This window comes from Teleopsis dalmanni, chromosome 2 (genome assembly GCF_002237135.1).
Source record: "Teleopsis dalmanni isolate 2A chromosome 2, ASM223713v2, whole genome shotgun sequence".
Lineage (NCBI taxonomy): Eukaryota > Metazoa > Arthropoda > Insecta > Diptera > Diopsidae > Teleopsis > Teleopsis dalmanni.
Window position 1 is genome coordinate 118,652,528 of NC_051847.1, and position 22,329 is coordinate 118,674,856.

At 26.8% G+C, this 22,329-nt stretch overlaps 1 protein-coding gene across 1 annotated transcript in view; it reads left to right on the forward strand.

Moving 5' to 3' along the window:
- Positions 1-4,669: 4,669 nt before the first annotated feature.
- LOC119675564 (tachykinin-like peptides receptor 99D) overlaps positions 4,670-22,329 on the forward strand; it is a 125,018-nt gene continuing 107,358 nt past the window's right edge. The window contains exons 1-8 of the mRNA XM_038086770.1: positions 4,670-5,068; positions 10,099-10,256; positions 10,700-10,874; positions 11,056-11,268; positions 16,107-16,257; positions 16,375-16,571; positions 19,554-19,693; positions 19,785-19,850. Of these exons, the coding sequence (XP_037942698.1) occupies positions 4,821-5,068; positions 10,099-10,256; positions 10,700-10,874; positions 11,056-11,268; positions 16,107-16,257; positions 16,375-16,571; positions 19,554-19,693; positions 19,785-19,850 (1,348 nt within the window). The 5' untranslated portion in view covers positions 4,670-4,820. The remainder of the gene's footprint in view (positions 5,069-10,098; positions 10,257-10,699; positions 10,875-11,055; positions 11,269-16,106; positions 16,258-16,374; positions 16,572-19,553; positions 19,694-19,784; positions 19,851-22,329) is intronic.

Genomic DNA, 22,329 nt, shown 5'->3' on the forward strand with positions numbered 1-22,329 from the left:
ACTACGAATAATGTACTTAAAAATAATTGTAAAGAACACAGAAAGATTAAGAGATGTATTTGAGAAACATAAAATAATTTACAATAGACTAGACTTCAAGTAGACATTTCAGACAATTGTCTCATATTTCCTTACTGGAGTAATTTTTCCACTATCGTCTCCTTATATATGTGCAGTAATTACGAGTAATTATTCTTCAGTATAAATAAATAAAATGAAAATGTGTGTTTACTTCATGTTGTGATAATAAAATCAGGAATTTGTGTATTAAACTCCAAAGTTAATTATATTGCTTATAGTTCGTAAAAGAAGAATCATTGCAATACTGTCAGTGATAATCATGTGGACGTTTATATTCTAAAACAAAAACAAACACATCAGTTTGTTGATGAGTATTAATGCCGGTATTTGTGGTGCAGTGGGCGTTTTTATTGAAATGTAAATTCCATTTACGTACTAAATTTACGCACAGAGAAGTGTAATAAATTTTTCCCACTAATTGAAGTAAATGGTAAAATTTTCACATCATTTTTCATTGTGTAGATGCGATTATTGCCAAAAAATTTTTGGATTTCAGCTACAGTCGGGAGAATATTTTGTGTGTGCCCATGTGTCTGCCACTGTGGAAACTCAACCAGTACGACAAACCGAATACATATATTATTTCTACCAGCAGCTAATCAATTTGAAATAAATTTCTTATTATATTGCCGAGTAAGAGGAAAAAAGCAAACTGAAAGGAATAAAACTTTACCACAAATTCTATTTAAACATAAAATTTATTTATTTTTTTTTTCTTGGTTTCTATCATTAATGTTTCATTACGTTCTGGCGATTATAGGTGTGTATAGTTTTTATTATGATCCGCACCCATGTTTAACAATAGGAAAAAAACAGAAACAAGCGATTAAAGAAAGCAAATCGAAAAATATTTTTTGTTCTATTGAAATTTAAATCTTTAATATTTGTTTTTAAGTTACTTGAAAAAAAATTAAATTCCTTAAAATAAAATACAAATCGTATAAATTATATGAAACACAAAACTTTAGTAGCTATCTATTATTAAAATTATTTAGTTATGCTTGTATAAATTTCAAAAATTAAATTTAAAATATTAATTTTATCTGCTCTTAAGTGTTCAAATATTTCACATTTATTCTGTTTTGTGTTAAAACAATGAAGCATGAATCTTATTTTTTTTTTTTACTTTTTTTACATTTAATTTATGCACAATCCGACAATGAAAAGACGGCAATATTCCTTCTAATTTATCTTGGGATAAAATTCACACTTTCAGTGACTTGGTTTCAATGTCTGACTTAGCAAATATTTATGTACATGAATTTCTCTTCTCTTAACACATTTTAACTTTCATTTAAGTTTATAGTTTGCCGGCTTAATGTGAATGCATGCATTCTTAGGTCCTTTCATTCTAACAATGAAAAATTCTAAACATTTTTACTGAAATTTCAGACTTTGGTATGCAGCGATGCAAACATACTTTCAATGTCGTTAAAAATAATTTTTCCTCTCGAAAACTAAAACTTAACAATAACTATGGAACTGGAATGTGTCATACTGTTAGCTGAACGCAAAGATTATTTTTCATGCCTGAAGTTACATAAAATTTTGATTAATTATTTTTAAAATGTTTTTATATTTCTTTCAAATTACCATATTTTACAAGTACTATTATAATTATTAATAATTAGTTCGCGTTAAACATTTCTACAAAAATAATTCTAGTGCAAACAGTCACTTAACAATATAATTATGCTTATTACTAGGAATAAGTGCCTAGCCAAAATTAAAATAATGTAGAATTCACCTACAACATTTATAGTAGACTAGCCCTTAGTCTTTTGAGAAAAATATCGAAAATTTGAAAAACCAACTAGCTAATACTACTCTTACCTAAGTTTACGGACATAGGAACATGAAAGAGAATAAAAAACCGAAAATCGATTAGCTAATATCACTCTTATCTATGTTTCCGGATATAGGAACATGAAAGGGAATAAAAAAACCGAAAATCGATTAGTTAATAACATTCTTACCTAGGTTTCCGGACATAGGAATATGAAAGAAAACACACAACCGAAGGTGTTATCCGGGATCTACTTCTAGCGGTTCCCCTGGATGTCGTCTAGAGAATTTTGTACCTGTAGTTATGTCAGCTAGCTAATAATAAATGAAAGTCGTTTAAATCGTGTAACACTTTATGATCGACCAAACCATTACATAAAAAGCTCAAATCTTGGAAAATCATAGAGAAGGTAAATGGTTGATTTGGTTGGTTTTCGTGGCGATAGAACTTCTTCTTCTGTCTTCTGTACCATTTTGCTACCAAAAACCTGCCCATGATAATTTTTATTTTAAAACTAACGTGCGAGATTGACAAATAAAGCTATTATTTGGTGAGTTATGTTAGGGATGTCCGACAGTTTCATTAGTTTGTTGACTTCCATAGTGGAATGTTTCAATATTGTATGCTATAGACCATTACAAAAAAACTGTTTAGTTGTTTCTTTTTGCTTTACTTTCTTGTTGCCTACAATAATTGCAGTATTGTTATAAGGAATACCCATTGGTGTCCACCGACTAGTGGACTGGACACTACTGCTAGGCAACTCACTGATTACTGGTATATAGGAATCCAAGCATTATATTTATTGCCCATAATATACGTCACTTAAAAAAACAGAAATCAAACATTTCCCCTGTGAATGATCAGCTTAAGTTTCTAAAAGAAAAAATTTTTACGAAAGCAATTTTTTGACAATATGTCATATTATTCATAGGTACGGACGAAATATTAAAAAACATACTTTATTCAATGAAATGCATCTAATTTGAAACTCATTAGGTATACCATAAGGAATTTTATAGGAAATAGATAAATGTACAATCATTTTCAGAAGTGAATGAATATCGGCTGAGCTACCATTGCAACCAATCGACAAGCCAAGATATTTTTCAAACAAATTTGTAGTTTTTATGATTTTCTCTATGCAGCTAGAGAAAATGATATGCAGCTATGGATGAGTTGTCACAATATGAACGATTTTTTCACATTATTTATCATCAAAAAATGCATTTTGGGTATACGAGTATTTGGGTATATTTTTTTTGGTAAGTTCCTGCAGTTCACAAAATTTTTGTATTATGGGTATTTATTCCCAAACCAAATTTAATGCAACATTTTTTAAATTTCGTTAAACGAAAATTTATTTAATCGAGTCTCGGTTACTTTAGATTTCTACTGTATATTATTTCACAATATTTTTTTATTTATTTTTCTTATACTTTTATACAAATCAGTAAAGTAAACTTTTTTTGGTCTTTTTGTTGCTAATTTGTGGATAAAACTCCTTTTTTTTGCTAATGCATACTAAAACCTATTTCTCTTAAATAATTATATGACAATTTATAAAATACTTTATTTAAAAATTATGCTAAATAATTTAATATAATAAAACTCAATTATTATTGAAATATATATTCACAATACTTTAACAAGAAAAGTCGCTAAAGTCAGTACTGGCAAAATAAAATTACGCACTGTGACAATAGAAATAAAATAAAAATTGTTTTAAAAATAACAAAAATATATATAAAGAAAGGTTATTTATATCATGAAGATATATTTTGTAATATATATCAAAAAAACTCAAAGCAAGAAAAATTTCACTTTGATTGAAAATTCTTAATGAAGCATTTTTTGAACTACAATCTGCGTACAAGGTTACCAATCTAAGTGCAAATCTACCTTTGCATTTTGACTTGATGGATAAAAATCACTCATTCAATATTAATGCTATAGGATTATACAACTCTCAACAATGCTATTATGTCAATAAAACTCTGGTAAAATCCGGTATGACACTGTCAATGTCAGTTCGATGATAACTGCTTTGTGAATAGAAATACGCATTTTCAATGCAAATCGATTACGGCAATATGTCAGCAAGGATTTCAATATTGATCGTGTTTTTATGCAAATGAAAACGCAATTATTCAAATATTCAATATGAAGAAGATATCTAAATATGACAATCAACTCTTCTACTTACTTTCACATTAAAATATTATTCAAATAAGACATTTAGCAAAATATGTAAAAAATTAAACTATGAAGAAATAGTGATTTAAATGCATTTTAAAAATACTAATAATAATATTAAAAAAAATTCTCCATTATATATAAAAATCGGAAAATTCATATTTTTATTTTATATATAAAAGAAAGGAATACAAATTTCAATTTTCGAATTATTTGCATTTTTGGCTAAACAAACCGCAGTTTCGGGTATAGCTAAACATTCACCATCAGCGGTTTTTGGAAATATTTATTTTATATTTAATGTTTAATGTTATATATATTTTTCAGTGGCAAGTACCAAACATTATAATCATACATTGCCAAATTAATTTTGTACTCTCAGTTTGGTAAGGTACGAATTCAACACTCGGTACTTGTAGCCTAAAATTTATTTACTAACCATAACCCTTAAAAAAAGTATTTTCAGAGACCACTGCTGAAGGTCATCTAAAAATTCAATTAATTTAAAAATAAAATATTACTGTAATTTACCTATTTTTGTGTTTCTTTTATTTAAAATTTAAATTATTCAAATAAAAATAATAATTCTCATTACTCTTTTAGGAGCTTTTGTAGTTTCAACAAAAGATTCGCCTGCGAAATGGCCTACTCCAGTTTTAAATTTAGAAAACCCTGAGTGATACCTAAATCCAGCATATAAAAGACTACAACTAAAAAAAATTACTCAAATCATCATCTTAAAGTGAAACCAATAAATATGTTTCAGTTTGACATTCCAACCACAACACCAGCAGTAATAGATACTGAACGTCCTGACGTAACACTGACACAACAGGTACACAATGGCGGCTTGAGTGTCTTTGACAGAAAAGGAGAAAATTATTCGGATTTGGCCATAGCAGTGACGCGTTCAGTGGCAGCCACAATTTACGAAATGTGTACTGAGTCGTTGTACAACAACTGCAGTGAAGTCAATGGAACTGCAAACAACACACATCCAATACCGTAAGTCCTAAATTTGTCAGTAGAGGAAAGCAGTAAATAATGTGAAATAAAATAAGGCTTAGAATAAGGAAATTGTGTAGAAAGATAATTTTCGAAGACATTAAATTTAATTCTCGTAATAAAACTGTATAATAAATGTCTACGATACTAAATCCATATTAACAAAATAAATTTAGTAAATAATGGTAAATTTATGGTTTATTAGACATTCAGTTGATTAAACAATTGGTCATTTAATTTCTATACTATGTTACTTTAAGTAAATCTTTTCAATCAATTAATTGAAGTGAAAAAAATTTTAGAATTTTTATTTAATGGTTACGATCATGATTTATGAAGATATGTAATATCTGGAAATATTTTTTTTCTCATTAGAGGTATAATACTGTATTTTAACAGGTTATTGTAGTTTGAATTATCACCAAATTAAAGTAGAAATGTTTTATAATGCAAACTGCAAAATTTATAAAAAAAAAGGGGAGACCTACATTTATACATAAAAAGTTGAAATAGTTGGGTGAATACATAACACCCAATAACGAATTAAACTCAATAATATTTAAGGCAAACATTACTTTATTTAGAAAATAAAACTGAAAATAAAACTTTTAAGAAGAAGCAATAGTTCTTGAGGTCACGGTGCTAAGTCCCTCCTGCAATCATAAAAGTACTATGTTTCCGTCTTTTTCATAGTCACTCTATCTTAATTTATAAAAAAAATTTTAACATACTTGTTTAAAATATTTAGTGTATTCTAGTGTTTAAACATTAAAGCTTAAATCATTTTGCAGCTTTAAGTATAAAATTTAGTAAAAACTTTATTCTGAAGTAATAATTTTCAAGAGCCTAAACAGCATTTTATACAGAGACACATTTAAAAACTTAAGACCATAAACACCTATTAACAAAACTAGAGCAAAATCTTCTCAAAAAGCTTTCAAAACTTCCAAAAACCTTAGATTACAACATCACGAAACTGACTTTTAACTAGAAGTATAATACGCTGCTACTCTTTTGAATGGAAAGAACTGGATAGTGACCTAAAAAGTGTTTAATTGTTTCTTCTATAGCCTCATCAACGTCTATTGCACGTTGTCTAATCCTGGTTAATCATGATACCATTATGAGATTTAACTTACCCTCTAAAGCACCTTAAAGAATCCATCTGGTTTGCACTTCACTTGGGTTTCACTTGATTAAAGTTTCCATTATAGACTTTAATGACAATATTAACCGTAGCTAGCTTAAGAAATATCTCAAAATAGAAAAATTTAATATATGTTGAAGGCACTTAATATAATTGTGCCACTTCAACCTTCAATCTCTACTCCAAATCTTGTCAATCTTAATATGTCGGCTGTAGTTTTGGTAAATTTTGAAAATATAACTCTCTCAGTTGTTCCTTCCTCGCCTTCATCAGCTTATGCACAAGACTTTTCTGAGGGCTCCTCATCTAGTCACATTCATACCAATTAACAACTCAAACAGATTTGATATCGTCATATTTGTAAAGTATTGACTAATTTAAGTTCTATATTTACTACAACTTTATTTTCTGTGAATATTTTTTTTCTAATAATCTTCTTTAAAATATTAAAATCTTTCTTCTGTCTTAATACTCATTCAAATATCTAAACCTATAGAAAATCTTTCAATTAAAATGTATATCCTAAAATCTACTCATTAATTAGCATCATTTGTGCTGGAAGCAAACGTCAGTATTTAGTAACACTCAGTCGGATTCTTTTCAATATTCACATACTGATTCATTCATTGTTCCTTGCTGTATCTTTTTTTTTATTATTCAATTCTTCCGTATCCCGCGTTGCCTCTTTGTCAACAATTTCTCATGCTTTAACCCAATGCAGCTGCAGTATTCTTTTCCATATATTCATTGTGCTACACACAATAGAAGTGGACAACGAATATGTCATCAGCTCGACTGCAATTTGCAAAAGTATCTTCACAAATACGAAAAATTTATGAATTAGTGATGCTGGGGTCATCGTATTTGTGTCCGTGTGAGTGCAAATGAATTGTGTCACGTTTGACAAGACAATGGAGAACATGAAAATGTACAACTCATAAGGCCAAGTAGTGAGAAAAAACTAAAAACTGAACATTGTAAACAAAATTGTTGACAAATAACAGACATCAAGCACATAAGAGAAAAAAAGATATTTCAAAATAATTAGATATCTACAAAATTCTATTAACTTCATTTAATTGAAATTGATACGAAACATTTTTCTGTAGCTTAAATTTTCTTGTCAATTCTTAAACAGAAAATCAAATTAGAATTAAAATGATTGTTAATTGCATCTCTTAGCAGCATGGACCAAAAATTTATTCTTGTTTTAAAGCACTTTAGTATTTAATGTATTATTACCATTTTATAATATATTCCTCAAACACCGTCAATGGTTTGAGGAATGTGTTTTCATTTTGCCAAGAGCTCTCTGATCCCTATCGTTTACTTATTATTTACATTTATCATTTACATTTCCTATAAATTCCCTGGCCATCTAGGATGCAGAGATTTAGTATAGTTAAACATATATTGCTCATCTACTAATCATCGGAGTATATATATGTAACAGATTGAGTAAGACCCATTATTTGGTGGCCCTAATAAACTTAGCTCTTTCAAAAATTGGTAAATTTCATATTCTACTATTTGGTTTGACAATTTCGGCAAGCTCTGACTGTTGTATCCTGGAAAACTACTTTCTTCCAACTCACCTACCTAAAACACCATAATTATAAAAGTAATACGCCGAACTTTCAATCACCATGAAGTCATTTTATTTCGGATTATTGTTATTTTGTTTTCAGAAAGTCCTTTTCAGTATTTTCCACAAGATAAAAAATTATCAAATGAAAGTAGTATTACATTTTTACATTTTTAATTTTGATCGACCGTTACTAAATACAATACCCACTTTGTTAACAAATTTTTCAGGACTAATTATATTTATTAATTATCTTTATAAAATGTAATTCATATATTATTTTATACACTAACAGAGCCCACAATCTCTTGCAACTTTAAGTTTATTCAAAATAATTTCGTAAATAATCTGATTTTTTTTGAAATAAAAGTTTTTGATTCTTCAGAACGTTTCTCATTATCAGTATTATATTATCGTATTTAAATTAATTTTAAGTTCATTCAAATTATTTTTGGTTATATTTAGTAATTTCTTAAGATAACTACCTTTGACTCTGCACGCGTTCCACAGCTATTTATAAAACAGAAAGGCATATATTAAAATAAATTTTTTTTTAAAAAAAATCTGTGAAATATATGTGAACTCATATTTAATTCATGTTTTGTAAAAGCAGATATTGAGATAAATAATGTTGGAAATAATAAAATATAATTACATAATTAAAAATATAAGATTCATTAACAGAAATTTTGATTATTAAGCAATCCTTTTGCATTAGGTTTTTTACTCAGCATATTTCAATAAAAATTTCTATTGTCTACCGTACGGTCAATTGTTTTGTGAATGTGTGTAAAATTTAATACTGTTAATTACCGCAATACCATATCTCATCTGTTTGTGTTATATTATATAACACAATAGTTATTAACACCATACATACCGAACCGCAACTGTTTAGCAGTACCTTAAATTGCTATATAATGAATAACCACAATTGTATACTCGAACGCTGATTAAAATTGATTTTAATAGACTCCATATCTACATGTTAAAATACATATTTTTTAATAAGCTTTTATATGTTAAATAGTTTAATATACTTATTTAAGCTGTGAATATGTAGAATAACATTTTTCTGTACAAATTATTTGCGTGCAACGTAGCGTATGAGTAACAATTTAAGTAGTACTCATTTTATTTATTTTAAAAATTTTTTAAATATTTTAATTTTAGAAATTTTTTTACTAAGTGATATGTATATATCATTTTAAGTTATATGAAAAAAAATTTAAAAGAATAAAAATTTCATGTTGATTTAATAAAATTACTTTCTATATAAAAATAAGCTTATGTACGCTTGTGGGGAAAAATTGTATATTCTTCCTAAATTTAAAAAATCTTCTTAAATATTTAATTATAAGTTATTTGTTTAAGAGTAATTCAGTGTCTTTCTTAACTTTTATTATAGTTACAAGTTTAATGTTTGATTTAATATTCAGCTAAAACTACAATATTTAATATATCATTTACAATATTTACAATATATTTGATATTTAACTATAAGTTTTTTGTTTAAGAGTAAATTTCTTGCTCTCTTCATTTTTATTATAGTTAAAAGTTTAATATTTGATTTAATATTCAACTAAAACTAAATTTAAAATTGTATATATCAAAACTATATATATCGTAAATTTATTGCATATAATATTAGAGTACAACTTCACTTTTAATTGCATATTCCTTCATAAAAAGTGAATCTAAATTTTGATAAAGTCAAAAAAAATATTAAAATAAATTAACTGCAATTTTAATTTTTATTGTAAAACGTTTGCAAAATATTATAAATTTGTCTCATTTGCAAAAACGGTTCTACTATTGTTCTCATTGTTTTCACACAAAAGTAATAAATCATGAATATTGTTTAAATGTTGTTTTTAAAAGTTAACAAACTTATTCTTTTACTAATTTTTATTCTTTACTTTTTCGCTTTTTTTATTGTTTAATGCTGTTTTGTTCACAGCAAATATTGTTACATTCGTCCTTTAGTGTTGTTGATGTTGGTTTCGTATTTATATGGCTTATACCATTAATATTATATCCTCCACAGCTATGCAAATATTGTGTGTAAACGCTGCATATTTATATACACTTTAGTGAACACATGAACTGAAGGAAAGGCCATGAACGTTTACGATTACATTTACAAAAAAATTTTTTTTCCATTTACAGAATTCATGGTAGTGTCCTTTTACATATTTATAAAGAATAACTCTCATAGTCTAGCAGATACTCATAAAAATACAACATTATCACTAATTTGCTTTTTGGCATTGTTTTCTTTTATTGTTTACATTTTAGCGCCGATGACATATCCTTTATTCTGCCATGGTGGCGACAAGTGCTCTGGAATATACTCTTTGTTGGGATGGTTATTGTCGCAACTGGCGGTAATTTAATTGTGGTTTGGATTGTGTTAACAACAAAGCGAATGCGTACTGTAACGAATTATTTTATAGGTGAGTTTTCATAAAAATTTTGGTCTTAAAAAATGTTTACACTTTTATGCGGAAATTTAGATTTTCACAAAGTGATTGTATTTACCGCAAAAAAAAATAAAAATAAAAATATTAAACTTGTTATTTTTACAAAGTAAAAAGTGTATAAATTAACTAAGAAGCAAAGGATATGAGGTTGAATTTTTAGAGCGTGAAAAAAGTGGTAGAGTTATTAAAAATTTCTCTTAAATTTTGCAAAAATAAAATATAATTTTAAAAAAATTTAAATATTTTGTGTTATGGGCTCAGTAAAATTACTTATTAGCTAATAATATAAAAAGAATTTTCATTATAAATTTTTTTTTTATTCAGTTTAAAAATATTTCGTAAACTTTTTTAATTAAAATATTTGGCTGAATAAGTTTTGTATTTCTGTTCTCTTTTGGTTTTTGCTTTAATTACAGTAAATCTTTCCATTGCTGATGCCATGGTATCCAGTTTGAATGTAACTTTCAATTACATTTACATGTTGGACAACGACTGGCCATTCGGAGAGCTTTACTGTAAAATTTCACAGTTCATAGCAACATTAAGTATAAGTGCATCAGTGTTTACGTTAATGGCGATCTCAATTGACAGGTGAGTGTCAAAATGGATAATGGAATAAAATCAATCTATAAAAAATTACTTAAATTATATAGTATATTTTTTTATCTTCACCTTCACCTACTAATAACAAACTTAACTCTACACATTTTTTTTTTATTTTAGTTTGTAAACGACTATTTTCCAAATTAATCCTTTGCTTACTTATTTACAGATATATTGCAATCATGAAACCATTGCAACCACGTATGAGCAAGCGTTGCAATTTAGCTATTGCTGCAGTTATATGGATTGTTTCTGCGATAATATCCTGTCCAATGTTGCTGTTTTTCACTACAGGCGAAACAACTTCACAAGATGGTATACGCACTGTTTGTTATACTGAATGGCCTGATGGCCCAACAAATCACTCCGAACTGGAGTACATGTAAGTATTTGTAAATGCAATTAAAATGTACTACAAAGGAGTTGTAAATTTCCATGCTGTCATAATTGCACTCTTCATTATTTTTAAATGCTTTGTGATATTTGATATATATAAATAAATTTTCCCAATTTATTTACGTGCATAATTACAAGAAATTGAGTAATTAAAATATTACTGCATTATAACAATATTACTATTTTACAAACAATTAAAATAATTTTAAAGAACTTTGTTCTTATGAATTGACTTTATTATTTCATTTCAATGGAAACGAATTAAAACTATAATTATATCAAAATATATGTAAAATCATTTTTAAGTAATTTTGCACTATAAATACTGAACTTAAATAATAAGAGAAGAAATTTTAAAGTATTTAACAACACAAAGGATTGACTACTTTAAATTTATTTTGAAATTTGGAGCAGTTAAAGAAATTATTTTGTACGAACTTAAACAATTCTAACAGACGAAATTCATATCCGTAAATGAAATTCACTTGAACTTTCAAAATTAATTCATTTAGAGAGCATTTACAATAGAAAATATTTTATTTCTAATAAAAAATTTAACTAATTTAAAATATTAATCATTTGCGAATCACATCAGAACCGATACGACCGTTTGCAGCAACTCTTATTTCGATTGTGGTGACTGATCACATAAACGAGATCTACAAACGAAAAACAGTTGATAAATTTTCCCTTTGTCGAAAACGAAATAATTTTCTAAGAGTGCGTAACGCCTTCGTAATACTTAGCGTTTTCTAGGCGGAAATATTTGCAATTGGTGAACCATGTAAAATGTTATCATCGGAGAGAATTCATTCAAAAATGACATTGTTATATTATAAGATAGACAAACTGCATTCCTAGCTTTGTAGTCAACCACAACAATCTCCTACTTAATGTGATAAAGCAAAGTGAAATTAACCGCCCTAAAATCAACGACAAAATGTTTCTCTGATATGGGTCATGAAATATTAGAACTCTAATTTATGTTTAATAACTTTAAACGTGGCTATTTTCCTTGAACTGTCAAGGAAAGATAAACTCTTGCATAACCTATGCCGAAGACATTAAATGTGGTTAATATCATACATCATTCAAATACGAATTGTAGATCAAAAAATCTTATAACATGTAAGACTAGTACGACATAATTGCCGAATTGCAACCTTAAGAAAAACGTATGGCTAATAAAAAGAAATAGAAAGGATCTCTCTGGACTGATGGCTGACTTCGGGTATATTGAATAACAGGTGACCAGTTTCACAATATTTACTATTACAACTGCAGTTAAACAGACAAACACAAATCTTGTTCTAGAGGAAGGGTATATTATCCTAAGTCGCTCTTTAATAATCTTAGGTAGCTAGCAGAAGTTAATATTAACGGACTTTTGAGGTACCTTACCTACACAGACTAAATCTAAGCGTGCTGCCTACAAAAAGCAAAAAAAAACAATCAGTTGGTTATGAGAATATTGCAATACAATGGTAAATCACGGAGAGATTTCAACTAAACCAAGATTGATGTCAGATTGTCTCTAACATATAATAATTTAATTGAATATAGAAGTAAGGTATGTAGGTAGTATACTTGACTTCAATTTAAATATTATTTATACAACGTACTTAAAAAAATGCATGTTGTTATAAAAGTTTTGTCTCTAGTTTTGAAAAAGAACGTTCAGCTGAATATCACAAAAAACAAAAAATTTCTATGTTTAGAGAGAAATTTCCATGTTTACTTCGAAAAGTAGTGAACTACAACAACAAAAAATCTTTTTATATTATTTTAATTAATTGAATTTTTGGGTAACAATGCAGCTGTTTCGAGTATGACCAAATACTCATCATCAGTGGTCTATGTTTTCTATGTTTATTTAAAATTATCTTCCATGCGCACTTTTTTATGATATCTTTGTGGTATGGACCGTTAAGGTCCATATATATTGAAAGATTGTTTTATGTTTTTTATGTTATATGCTGTTATGCTGTTATACAAAATAAATTGCTAAAAATATTTTCCTGTTTTCCCCAAAATTATTCAATGCACTGCTTTCGTACACAATCATAACTCAAACTTGGAAGCAAATATATCTGTTAAGTTATCAATACAAGCCAAAATGTAGAATTAAAGAATTTAATAACATTCAAGCATTTCCGTAGAATAAAGACTTCTGTTTAGTTGCAAAGTGTATGTGAGATCAGATCAAACAGATAACTTCAAACTAAAACGAAAAATTACAGATTTAAGTTACATCAATTAAGAAAGATGCTTACAAATTATATAAAATTAAACCGGTTACTTAAAATAAGTTGAACACTGGCTACATGCATGACTGCAGTGAAGGGCTTGCTTCGGAACCTATATGTATTTAATTTACTAGGACAAAACTTATATGATATGACTCCATTATTTTTACAATGATAGAATAATTACAATAAAATCAATATAATATAGAATATTATAATATAATTTTTTTTTAATAAAAGTAAAGCATTCTACAATTTAATGGTTTTAATTTTGTAAAGGTATATGTTTTTTACTACATTCATTTTCCCTTAAAATATTATTTTTTGCGTAAAATAAAATTGTTTTGAAATTTTGAGAAGCTAGATGAGGGTATTATTGTGAAGTTGTTGTGTGGAGTAAAGCTGGTTTCTGTCTTAAAAAATTACTGTCTTAAATTTAAGAGTCAACACCCCATCCTTACTGTTTACAATCGTTTTTATTCGTAACTATTTTTTCTAAACTACTGAATTCCTTTTACTTGTAAACAATAATCTTTTTTCTTGCTGGAGGTATCCTTTCTTTATTTTTAAGTTTAATTTTATTTATCTTTATTGTCTCTTTTGGGAATTTACATACTTTTAAATATTTTTAAGGTTTGCCTTTTTTGTCTCTAAAGGACTGTGAAAATAATAAATATTTTCCTATCACAAAGTTAAATTTTATTCTCAATTTCTATTCCATATTTTTTACTTGTAAAAAACAACGTTACAACCGAGAGTAATTAACATAAAAATATAAAACTGTCTAAACCATTTGAGATTTCGTTTTCATTTTTTAGCAAAAGGATAATATCTTGAGAAATACATTAAATTTTATGGTAAACATTAAATTTTAAAGCCCCAACTAATCTAATGAGTAGAGAGTATAGGTTGTTAATATATTGCACATTAAATGCATACAGAATGAATATGTTTAGTATGAGTATTAAAATAAGATACAGAAGATACAGAAAACAAGATACAAATACAATATGACCTCGATTAATGCAACCCTCGAATATCGCAACTCCTCGGTTATTCCAACCTCTTAAATTTTTTCCTGTATTACCTTTGATATTGCAATCATAAGAATTCGCGAACACACTATCGGTGCATAGGAATATTATGAAATCATGAAATTGTTTCAGATTTTCTTTCTCGATAAGAAATGGATGAGTGGATCAACGAATATTCTATGGAAAATGTGTCACTCCCAGAACAAGTTAACATCGATTAAGACTCAGATACTGAGTCTGTAATTACACTTTAAATTAAAAATGGCGTGGCAATAAATCCACTTAACACATGCATACAATGGGCTAAGGAAAATTCCATAGCTCTTACAGAAGTTGTAATACTTAAAGATCTAAAAAATGGGGCAGTTACAATGAATCTTAATTGCAATAAAAAGCCAACTGAAATAACAAATTATTATCATAAAGTATGATTGCAATTATCTTGTTATAAATAAAAATAAGTAATCATATTATTTTCTAATAAACTTCGTGTTAATGTGTCTTTATTTGATTTAAAAATTTTAGACGCACTAAATAAACTAAAACTCGATTATTGCAACATCCTCGAATTCTATTAGTTGCATTAATCAAGGTTACTGTCTTATACAGTAATAAGACATATAAAAATTGTAAAATAATTTTAAAAATATTGAACTGCTTATCTCTGAGCATGATTTCTGGTCTGATGCAAAGTTTATAACAGAGTGACAAGTCAAGGAGGCATTTCAATGGAATTTAAATTAAAAAAAAATCTAGTTATTCAAAATAAGACTTCTCGTCATAAGTAAAGTTTATGATAGAGTGGCAAGTCAAGGAGCGGTTTCTATAAAATTTAAATTAAAATAAATTTGTGGTAGTTGACTATCTGTAAATGCGACATCTGGTCTGATAAAAAGTTTATAATATAGTGACAAGGCAACAGCTGCTAACATGAAATTTTAAGTAGCAAAAACATCAAACTAAGTGTCTTTAAATATCTGATGTGATACAAAATTTATAAGTGAATGACAAGTCAAGAACTGCTTCTTGTTAGAACTATAAATTGATAAAATCTGAAAGCACATGTAAATGTTTTTCTTCTACCAAGTAACCACTTACTCTCTCATTGAATGTACTTTACATTTCCTTGGTACTTTACTGTACTTCAACTACGTTATGCAAATTTGACGTATACGTGCATTTTACAGTGCACCAGAACATAAAGTTGCTGGTATCAATCGAACATAAAAACTTTTACAACTGAAATCAAACACTATTTTCTGTGGAAAGATACTGCCATGAATATTTGATTTGTAAATGTGTCAAGCACTTGAGTACATTGCAAATTTTCCATTTCTTCTCTTCTTTTCAAAATCGGTTTAAATGCAATACAAGAAAGTACCATAAACCGAAAGCGTGTTAAAAATTAAAATAGGTTCTCTGTACTTAATATCAAAATCGACGAAGAAATATGCATTTCAAAAGCATTATTTCATCTTTGTTTAAATTATTTCGATTTCCAATATCCTTTAAATATTTAACATATTTGTTTTCTACTTTTATAGCTATAATATTCTATTCATGATATTGACATACTTTTTGCCGATCATATCAATGACAGTCACCTACTCACGTGTAGGCATTGAACTTTGGGGCTCGAAAGCTATTGGTGAATATACCCCACGACAAGTCGAAAATGTGAAGGGGAAACGTAGGGTAAGTTTTATAAAACGTTTTTTTACTTTTTTCGAAAAAAATTATCTTTTAAATATATTAAAACTTTAAATTACTAAGATACAAATTTATTATATCATATAATTTTTCCTTTTTTAGGTTGTGAAAATGATGATGGTTGTGGTATTGATATTCGCTGTTTGTTGGCTACCGTTTCATGCTTATTTCATTGTAACATCCTGCTATCCAGGAATTACTAAAGCACCTTATATACAAGAATTGTACTTAGCTATATACTGGTTAGCCATGAGTAATTCTATGTACAATCCTATTATTTACTGTTGGATGAATTCAAGGTGAGTTTAGCTTATTTTCAAATCTAGTTGTCTTATGTATTAAATTTTGTCAAATGAAACTAAATTACTAAATAAATTAAGTTACTAAATTAAATTAAGTTTTATTTTAAAATTTTAATGCGGATTTGATATAATAAAATATATAAAATTTATTACTAAGTATTTAGATAGCAATTTAATTTTACAATAAATAATAAATAATCAAAAGCCACCTCTTCTATTGTTATATAGTATATGTAATGCAAACTTATTTATTATAATTTGGATGGGAAATAAATATCCACCCACTTGTGTGTATGTAGTTTATTATACATGTTGTGTCAAAAGCATTTGAAATGACTAAATGAAACAATAAGAAATCATTAATATATTGGAATTTTGTCCCATCAAGTGCAAAATAGCTATCCCATCACTTGACCCAATACGTTATATATTTTTCGTCGGCTGATTGATTGTATTCTTCTTTAACAGCCATAACCGAATTGAAAGGCTATTCTTGAAATTATTAATTAAGTTTCAGAAACCAAATTCAAATAATTTTGAAGTCACTTCTAAACGGTCATAAACGACTCGAAAGGCTTTTCTTGAAATAATTAATTAAACTTCAGAAACCAAATGCAAATAATTTTAAAGTCACTTTACATGAGTTAAAGTCAAACACATTGTTTACCAACTAATGTTATCTGTTACGCATATTGAAGCGAAGATAGAACTTAGGACCTTAAGATTAGTGTATTACGGTTCCACTCATTATGCCAAAAAGGCCTTCGATAGTTCAGTAATTATAGGGCGGACTGTGGAATGTAAAACTAATACCGAAATCTTTAGAATGCATTTCAAATTAATAATTCAAGATTCAGGATATATATGTGATTAACCTATTGAATATAAAATAGTCTGCCTATTTATCTATCTGTCTATCCATTTGTCTGACTATCTAACTATCTACCTGTCTATCTCTCTTTCTATCTGTCTGTCTATCTATCTGTCTATCTGTGTGTCTGTCTATTTGTTTGTGTTTCAATTTACTCAGTTTTCAAAATAGTCAAATGAAACATTGTTAAGCAATACTTTTACAATCAACACAATTCAAATCAATCAATGGATTAATTAATTTGACTGGATCATATATGTATTGAGATATAACTTGGTGACCAAGAAAAGGTACTACACATAGACTCTATTAGATTCCTATTGATTTCAGTTAGAAATTAGTCAGTTAAAATTTTATAAAGTTTATTTTCTTTAGATAGATTAGTATTAATATGATTAATACTTTATGGGTACGAACATTACCTATTCCTGACACTGCGTTTATTTATGGATTATTGTATTCTGTCCTATCTATAATTTGCTAAGAATTCCAAAACCAAAAAAGATTTAATCTTCACAAGTTCGATATAAGACTAAACTAATTTACGGTTAAATCCTTAAATTAAATAAGGGTGTTTTTGTGTCTTCCATATATGGTCTGTTGTGCTTATTTAGACGACAGTGTCCAGTCATCATCCCAATCATTGTTTTTAAATCCGATCTTTTTGAAATTAGATAATATTTGTTCGCATTTTTGAGTAGTTCGGGCATTATAGTTTAATAGGTACAATGGGAGTCGATTCAGTTAGACCACTTGTGGGATAGCTTTATTGATGAAACCTCAGATATATGGCATTATTAGTAATGTTTAATGTCTCGGAGATCGCTTTTTCACTGGCTTGGACGAGATAACGAAAGTAAACTTATCGGATCTCCTTAACTTCATCTGGAAAACCAAATGACTTAACAAGAATCATAAAGGTTAGCAACTCGCCTCTGCCGGCAATATTTTTTGAGGGCATCACAATGGGCAAAATATCCCTCCAAGTGGAAGTGCTGACAATTGGCAGCACGCGCCTTCCGAACCTAACCTAACCTAGTAATGTTTACAAATATTTAAACCAAGTTGATGCATATGAATATGCATATAATAGCATTAATATATCACTAAGATATATCACTAATATATGAGCAGTTTGATTGCTTTGAATTAATTGTATAAAGTTTTATTTACTGTAGTGAATTTATATTAATAAGTGAATATTAATAAAATATATAATTGTATATTAGTCATAACATTATACATACATGTATAATAATTCACTGCAAATATGTTTTTAAAAAAAATTTATAGCAAAATACTATTTGCAACAGCAAAGTAAAGTTTCTGTGACTATTTATTTTTCTTATCCCCTCATGCAATAAATCTACAAATACCAAATTTAAAATCAAAGATACTTCATATGGAGCTTAAAGAGTTTCTAAAAATGAAAATATTAAAAAATATTTTTATTAAATCAACCACAATGTAATAAACTCAAATGCACACATATTTAAAATCCAACATGAGATGTGTATAAATTTCAAAACCCTTTAAAGCCCAGCCAGCTTGAAGGTTCTTTCTTTTACACAAAAATGAAAGCTTTTACACAATAAATGGTTAGGCGACATGCCGCAACTGCAACTACAGGAAATGAAAATGTGTGGCAACACAAACTCAAAAACTAATACAAATAAATTCAAACAAAAAAAGAAAATTGTGGCAAGCTGGCGGGTGACGGTGCAAAATTTAACACAAGAAACCGTAAAATGATGCAGAAGTTTATTTTTTATTTCGTGCGTGCCTTCACTTATGTACCTTAAAATGAATCTCAGTTATACGGAAAAACTAGAAGAACACCCCATAACCACAATGACATAGTAGGAATGTCAACTAGTATTACTCTGAGTTTTTTACTTTTCCAAAACTGTAGTTTTGAACTTACACTACTTATGACTACAGCATACACTTTATCAAACTTATGAATAGTTTTTTTTTTAATTTTGCAAAAATATTATTATATATTTTCTAGTGTGTTTAGTTAATTAATTTTAGTTTATATTTTCTACTTTTTATTAATTTTGTACTCACATACGTTAAACTAATTACAGCATTTATCACGCTTTCAGATTTCGTTATGGCTTCAAGTTGTTTTTCCGCTGGTGTCCGTTTGTCCATTTGGGCGCTGAAAATTTGAATCGACGCGATAATTTGACCTCACGTTACTCCTGTTCCGGTTCACCAGATCATAATCGTATCAAGCGAAATGGTAAATGTACATATCGAAACATCAACACTTCCATAAAATGTTCTTACAATTTTCCAAATTAATAAAGTAAATATGTTTCATTTACTTACAGACACACAACGATCTTTTCTATCCACATGTCCAGGTTCGCCGAAAAGTCGACGCATATCACATTGTGGTAAGTTAAATTTTTATTAAATATATTTTAAGTAAAAATGTTTTATTTTATTTTAAATTTTATATAAAAAAAAATGTATTTTAAATTTATTTTATATTTTAAAATACTATAAATATATTTTATGTTTATATTTATATTATATTTATATTTTAAATCTATTTTAAATATATCTTAAATTCATTTTAAATATATTTTAAATTACTTTAAATATATTTTAAATATATTTCCATTAAATGTACACTTCAGTTTAGTTCAGCCGTTAAAATACTTTACTTTTATATTGAAAGAAAATTATTTAAAATTTATTTTCTATTTTAAAATATTTTAAATATATTTTAAATATATTTTAAATATATTTTAAATCTATTTTAAATTCATTTAAATATATTTTAAATGTATTTTAAATTCATTTTAAATATATTTTGAATCTATTTTAAATTCATTTTAAATGAACACTTCAATTCTTCATTAAATGGACACTTCAGTTTAGTGCAGCCGTAAAAATGCTTTACTTTTATATTAAAAGAGAAAAATATTTAAAATTTATTTTATATTTTAAATATATTTTAAGAATATTTTAAATCTATTTTAAATTCATTTTAAATCTATTTTAAATTCAGCCATAAAAATGCCTTACTTTTATATTGAAAGAAAAATATTTAAAATTTTTTTTTTTATTTTAAAATATTATAAATATATTTTAAATATATTTTGAATATATTTTAAATATATTTTGAATATATTTTAAATATATTTTGAATTCATTTGAAATCTATTTTAAATTAATTTTAAATATATTTTCCATTAAATGTACACTTTAGTTTAGTTCAGTTGTAAAAATGCTTTACTTTTATATTGAAAGAAAAATATTTAAAATTTATTTTTTATTTTAAAATATTATAAATATATTTTAAACACATTTTATGTGTATATAATTATTTTAAATTTATATTTTAAATCTATTTTGAATATATTTCAAATACAATTTAAATATATATTAAATATATATATTTTAAATCTGTTTTAAATATATTTTAAAACTATTTTAAATACGTTTTAAACATGTTTTAAATATATCTTAAATATATTTTAAATTCATTTTAAATATATTTTTCATTAAATGTACGCTTCGGTTTAGTTCAGCCATAAAAATGGCTTACTTTTATATTGAAAGAAAAATATTTAAAATTTATTCTTAAATCATTTTACACTTCAATTACTTAGAGGATAAAATGAATGCTTTTAAAATTTTCCAAGAAAAAAATATTATAAAATTTTTTTTACAATAAAAATAAAACAAAGTAGTATATTAATAATAAAAAAAAAATATTAAACTATTTTTAATATTTTTTCTTTTTTTTGTATTATGTTATTATAGTATTTTTCTCGATGTGCTTTACTACAATATGGCCAAAAGCGTTAATAACCCTGAAGCAGACAATGAATTAAGCAACTTATTACTTTCTTACTTATGCCATTTATTTGTTCTAACCAAAAGGATATGTTGAAATGTAACAAACGATTTTGCTTTATCTGAACACGTCTGACTGATTCTTAACATCTTTTTCACCCAAAATCTGTGTGGTCTTTATTCCTGTTTGCCTTGCAACAAATTAAACGTTAATATCCGTTTATGGCGTTTATGGCGTTTATTGCCCTCCTAACTGCTAATAGCTTTTCTGGCTGGCTGGCTTAAAAATATTTAAATAACGTGCACCGGAGGTTATTTTCAAAATTAATTTCAGATTTGATGATTATGACATAAATTCAACCGTAATTCATCTTTGAAATGGGTTACTTTCTTAACGACGAGCAACGCTAGAATGTTGAAAGGGATTAAAAAGGATAAGAAAAAAGAATTTTTTGTGGGAATAAAATTAAGTGAGGTATTTTATACTTAAGATGTATTAACAAAGTATTAAAGAAATTGAAATTTTAAACTGGTTGTTAGGAAAGCACGAACTATGCCATAGTTATGATGTACTATATAAATAAAAATAAAAATTTTTTTTAAAATATTATTTTAGACTGAACATTAAATGAGTTGAAGCAGAAATAAACTATAATACTATTAATATTATTGGTATTATGGGTTCAATGTACGAATGTGGAAAGGAATGGGATTAGCTTTTAGTGAGACTCAATTTTACAAGCTTAAAAGATAATTATATCATCACAAGTTAAATTAAGTAAGGAAAGGGTGTATTGAAATAAAAACTAAGTAGATTAGGAAATAGTATGAGTTAATGAAGAGATAATGAAAAGATAATAGAAGATAATATTCTCTTTAAATAAGCTATTTTATACTATATTTAATTTTAAATAATACATTTCTAAGGTTACCGGTAATTTAATAAATTTCAAAAATTGTTGTATAATAAACGAACTAAAATTCCTGGCTTTGGCGTCCAAAATATATAGGTTTTTAAGAAGATACTTCTTTGATAGTTTATCAGCCTGACTTATTAAGACTTATTAA